This window comes from Simochromis diagramma, unplaced genomic scaffold (assembly GCF_900408965.1).
Source record: "Simochromis diagramma unplaced genomic scaffold, fSimDia1.1 OVJJ01000596.1, whole genome shotgun sequence".
Lineage (NCBI taxonomy): Eukaryota > Metazoa > Chordata > Actinopteri > Cichliformes > Cichlidae > Simochromis > Simochromis diagramma.
This window is the reverse complement of record NW_024387245.1, coordinates 4,867,385-4,873,384: the sequence shown is the minus strand read 5'-3', so window position 1 is coordinate 4,873,384 and position 6,000 is coordinate 4,867,385. Positions and strand designations below refer to the sequence as shown.

At 42.5% G+C, this 6,000-nt stretch overlaps 1 protein-coding gene across 2 annotated transcripts in view; it reads left to right on the top strand.

Moving 5' to 3' along the window:
* The first annotated feature begins 209 nt into the window (after window positions 1–209).
* Window positions 210–6,000, top strand: part of fibcd1b (fibrinogen C domain containing 1b) — an 86,775-nt gene continuing 80,984 nt past the window's right edge. For both annotated transcript variants that reach the window (XM_040000258.1, XM_040000257.1), the window contains exon 1: window positions 210–1,062. In XM_040000258.1, the coding sequence (XP_039856192.1) occupies window positions 991–1,062 (72 nt within the window). In that variant the 5' untranslated portion in view covers window positions 210–990. The remainder of the gene's footprint in view (window positions 1,063–6,000) is intronic.

Sequence of the window (6,000 nt, the reverse complement as noted above, 5' to 3'; positions counted from 1 at the left end):
TCAGGATTGTGTTTAACCGCCTACAGTCTGTGGTCTCCACATTAGAAATATATATATATATTTTCTATGATCTGCTTCTGTTTGGGTTGCAGCGGGATAGGAGGGTTTGCGCTGCGGTGGAAGTGAAGCAGTAGGCGGTGAGGCGGTGGCACATCTATCGAGGGCAGGGCGGTACTGGGGAGGAACGTTGCCCTGGAGCGCGCCGCACGTACCGAAGGGACGCGCTGATTGACAGTCGGAGGCACGGAGCGCCCCGTGCGGAGCTCGCAAGCGGAGCACGCTAATCTCACCGCAACACGTCTTGTCAACGGCATCTGTGTGAAATTCCCAGATAGATCAGCCTGGCGCAGAAAAGAAAAAGAGCAAGAGTATCCGTCCAGCGGCTCCGTTATTGGAGGGTTTCTGGAGAAGTGGAAAGGACGCGGCGGCTCTGCAACTCTCTCCTCATCTTCTCTCTACCTGTTCAGTGATAAGTGGAAATAGTCTTGGCCAACCTGGCGCTTCAAAGTGTCCGGATAACGGGAGTGGGTGGACGCAAAGGTCAGAATGCACCAAGCAATCTGAGCGAACAAAGATTTTTGTCGATTTCTTTTTGTGGACTAAAAGGACTGCGCTTGGTGCTTGATCGAGATAAATTTTTGGGGGGAGAGGTTGCTCTTTTTTTAAAAAAAAATGTTAAATGCAAAATAATCGCGTTTGTGAATCTGTTTTTAATTTCCAGGAGATTGTAATAGAAGAAAACTCTTTCTAATTGGAATATTGGATACAGAAGCAGGAAAGTCTGGAGGAATTTAGTCTAAGTTCCCTTGGTGCGTAATGTGTGCAAGTGCCGCATAAGTACTTTTGCCTTGTCCGTTTTTCTACGTCCAGTACCCCCATTTGTCTTTCTCGTGGAGTAGGCTGAATCGCAGGTAAAGACTTAAAAAAGAGTGGGCTTATTCCCTGCCGCCCCGAAACACAGGCGGATTCGATGCGCCGATTCTTCGTGTGATGGTAAATGACCGATGGGGAATCATGAACAGCTCTTCTGAACTCGAAGATGGAACTCGGCATAAAAACCAGGTATGTTCCGCACATTCTCCACTCGATCTGTGGGCTTTTTTTAAAATTACTATTATTATTATTATTATTACTATTATGAGGAGTGGTGCATCTGCTTGCTGCAGTGTTACCACGCTGAATTTGGTGATGTGCCTCTCGGGCGAATCACTGCACTGTAGAGACAGAAGCTGCAGATGAGCTGTTATTCCCGACTCCCCGAGCTTTAGCACTTCTGTTCCTGTCATAATGTTTCAACCCACCCGCGGATCACACGGTCCCCACGGCTACTTTTTATTTATTTATTTTATTTTAATGTGTCACGGCGCGTGAACGTGTTAGTTAGCCCTACTTAGAAATACATTAATTAAGGGGAATAGGTGAAAATCACTGCAAGAGATAATTGCGCATCTCGGCTGCATCCTCGCCACATATTGTCAGATTACTTCGGGCTGCAAGCTGCTCGCTTGTCTGAAAATCCGGTTTGTCTTGTTGAAAATGCCGAAACTTGGCGCACAGACATCCTCCCGACAGTCTTGAGTTCAGCCTGTCTCCCGCTCGGGTGAACTGGGACACAGTCGGACGTGTATGGTGTTGCATGCACGAAAGGCTTACTTTGGGGAATAGTCAATGTGTTTTCACAAGGTCAGTAGAGGGTTATTGACAGCCAATGAGAGAGAGAAAGAGACAGAGAGAGGAGGCGAGAGAGAGAAAGGTCTCCTCGGGAACAAGGGATCGGATTTCGGGGCACTGCTACAGCTTGTGGCCTTTGCAAAACACACAGAAAGGAGAAAACACACGTTTTCCTTTCCTTGTTTCTAAAAATGTAGATGGCTTTTAATAAGAAATGTGAAAGTGCTGAAAAGTTCCTCAGAGAGATCTGAGACAGTAAGAGCAAATCTGACGTGAGCCTGCAGTTTGGCGACCTTTCCATTGCTGACGCACCTTTGATTTGTTTCATAGGAAATCAGCTCACATAAATCGCACAATAGATTTTTTTTTAAATATACGACAACATTATTATCCCAGTGAGACTAATCAATAATATGTGTTTTCAGAATGTTTTTGTTTTGTCTTTTGTACTGTGAATTGCGAATGGTGCCATTCCAATTGTTAGAAAGACGCTCGACTTTGGCACATTTCTAATACTGCTTAGGTGTTGGATGTGTGGCTTGCTGCTCTCCTGTAAATTTCAGGGCTCAGTCAGAGTCACTTGCATGGTGGCACTGTGGGCCTGTGTTTGAGTCTTGCTGCATGAGTATGGACCGATACCAAGATGAGTTTAATGTGCTGTATGTTACAGCTGGCAGATCTTCATGTAACCTGCTTATAAGTGGAGTCGAGGCCAGCGTTTTATTGCCTACAAGCTCCCCTGTCTATTTTATAAGCACTTAAAGGTCACGTGAACACCAGATAGCCTGCCCTGGGTTTTAATGTTTTGAGTGTGTGTGTGTGTGTGTGTGTGTGTGTGTGTTCTGCAATGCTAGCCTCTCTGTGTCTGATCAGTAAACTAAACTGAGGTGGGGGGGGGGTTGTTGATGAATGAATGAAAAGTGAAGAGTCATGTTTAGATTAAAAAAAAATCTGAATGACTCTAATATTGTGAAAAAGCCGAATGTTATCCATAACTTCAACACTGGGTGAGAGGAGATGTTGTGGGAAATAAGAATGCCTAATGCTCCAATCTGTCCCACTCCTCCCTACATCAATCTGTCTCTTTCTTCGGCACTTGTTATGTTACTATCACACACAGGCAGACATAACCATTCTCTCTGCTACCCCCACCCCATCCCTCTCTTTCTGTCAGCCAGTCTCTCCCTGCAATCTTTAGCAGTAATACCAATCTTTTATCTCCAGTCTCGTGCTATTGACACAGTCATTTCAGACCCAGTGGGGAGGGATCAGGTAATAGAGATCTCTTGCGGTCTCTGTTTGTCTTGATATTACAAAACATCGCCTGGTATTTGTCTGGTAACTCTGCATATTTGAGTCGTTGCTGTAGGTGGGCTGTCATCTGTGCCCTTTTGTAACAGATGGGTGCCATTTAGAGTAAAGCGGAGATTCAAGTGCGACTTAAAAACCGGCTTTGAAATCTTCGCCGGATACAAAGCAACTGTGTGACTGTGGCCGCATGGTTGGATGTGCTATTAACTTGGGAGAATTTCGAGCGAGCACAATAGCGGAGCATTCATATTAGGCTTTGTTGATGAAAAAAGTCAGAGCTGAGAAAAGTCAAGGCAAAAAAAAACAACAGAAAAACAAAAACAAAATGTGATAAGAGCAGGTTGCTTTGGAATGAATACACATCCCCAGAATATGAGCTTTTGGTCGCATGCAGTCCAAATGATGAAAGCCCAAAGGACTGGATGATGATTATAGGAAAACAGAACTTGTTTTCAGTCATTCACATAATATCAAAAAGGTATCCAAAGGACAAGGAAGTGAATTATCATGTGACTCCTGAAGCCAATGACCTGCTTAACTGTTAGGATTTAACCTCCATTTTCTCTCACGCTCCGATGAAAGCCGCTCGCCTGAATCGTTAACCTGTTTGCTTACATGGCTGGGATGAATTGATGAAATTGTGATTCATCAACTCTCTGTTTTAAGTTATGTATCAGTTTTACATTTTTGTAATTCAACACTGGAATAAGAAAGGGTTTGTTCTGTAAAGAAACCCCATTGTCCTGTAGGTCTTCTTTTGAAAGGTTAGCTATTCTATTCAATTCAATTTTATTTATACAGAGCCAAGTCACAGCAACAGTCACCTCAAGGTGCTTTATATTGTAAAGTAGACCCTAAAATAATACACACAGAGAAAGACCCAACAATCATATGGACCCCCACGAGCAAGCACGTTGGCAACAGTGGGAAGGAAGAACTCCCTTTCTATATCAGATTTATAGATTTGTATATTAGTTACTGTGCTGTGATTCTTATAGCAGGTTAAGGGGCATTTTCTTTTTAAATTTCATAGTGTGATATAAGTGCATACACATGTGCTAACACCTATGGTATATATAAATGTACTGCACATAGGATATGTCTGTATATTTCTCATCTTTACCACACATGATGCAGAAACACGCACACAGTACAGCTTTAAAGGGAGATAAGCCCAGTGGGGTTGCCCACTTGGGCTGGAGATAATCAATAACATTCTCTAAACTTTCCAAAGCATTGAGGAAAAAAACCTTTTTGTTTATGACTAGAAAACCATGGAATATATCTGACAGTTCGTCAGCTCTTACACCCTAAGCTTCACTTTAGAACCACAACCAACACAAACTGATCAAAGTCAAGAAATGGAATCAATGAGTCAGCAAAGCGTGTAACAATAGTTAGGAAGTCTATCTATCTCCAAAACATCATGAAGGAAAGCTATATGAAGGAGGATGATGTGCAACACATACATGCAAAGATATGTGCACACACACACTATGTTTATCACACACAAGTATCAAAAACAGACTCAGCAGCAACCCATATCACAAATTATGTCGACACCTCTGCTGGTATTTATCAAACTGCACTAACTCACTTAATTAGATGTTGTACCCACACGCAACTGTGGCACAAGAGCCAGGCTCTGTAGGACTTCATGCACACACTGATTTACGCCTACAGCAATAGTGGAAATTTTTTTTATTTCTAAGTAACTGTGTGATTATTTTATTTCCGTCCTGTACGTTAAACTGAAGTGTCCTGAAGTGAGTGCAATCACTAAGTAATCTGGCTCATGTACTAATGGAATATGTATCATATGTATTTTTTAAGCACCTTAACATTAGTTTTTAATGGAAGGGAAAAGTGCAATATCTTCTGGTCAATGGGAGAGGGGGTGTCCCAATCAACAGTAGTCTCATGCTTGACATTGCTCAGTAGCATTCAAACATAATGAAGAAGTTCCAAAGTGCCTTTAGATTTCTGGATAACAGCACAACACGATTGCAGAGTGGCTACTCCATGATAATAACGACAAGCAGCTGTTAAGAGGCAACTGATGGTAATCTTGATATCTGCAATCACAAAGCACGCTTCTTTGCAGCTCTGAATCGTTCAGGTCCCGATTTATAGCGTTCATGTGACGAGTTCAAAACAGTAATGTGCGTACAACTGAGAAAATCAAGCCATTTACACTCGACAAACAAACACATGAAACTGCCATGATCACTGTACAAAAATGGTAATTATTCTTTTTTTCCATATAAAGAATACGTCAAATGGCACCGAAACTTTTCCCACATAGCGATCAATACAGAGAATTATTAATCTCCTCTTCTCTGTAGAGCCTTTTAAACCAAAAGCCATAATTAGTGAAAAAGAGTGAAAATATAGATGAGTGCAGCCTGTAAAAAGTCAGCTACTTCCCAAAGGATTTGGTAAAGACCAAAAACATGACTAAAAGAGAGTCGTGGCTGTACTTACATTCCCCGCTGCTAATTAATGATCAAATTAAAACTGCTGGCATGCCCACAGTTAGCATACTAGCTAGGATGACAGCTAGGATATGCAAAGATTTAACATTTATTTACTGTAACAGAAAGAATTTGCAGTTGTCATCATAGTTTAAACTTTTACTCGCTACGGCTTATTTGTGTTTAATAGGGCAGCATTTGCGATTGGAAAATTGCGGCCTTTCATATCGTGACTTTGATTAATTGTTCGGCCCTAATAACAACGCTACAGTGGAAGCAGACACATGTGAAGTATATGTTCTATACAGCCATGCCATGATACTTTAATCATCAGCATAACAGTATGTTGAGGGCTGAAGATTGTAAATGCGTGCCGTCTCCGTGACAGATGTGGGCTTGCTGCTTCTGTGGGTACCCTTGTCGAAATAATGAACCTGCTGAGCTGGCCAGAGGTATAGGAGGCCATGTGGACTGGAGCAAAACAGAGCAGAGAGACTTCCCTGGATCACTGGGCCTGTGATTTCCCTGTGGGGGGTCTTGCTGT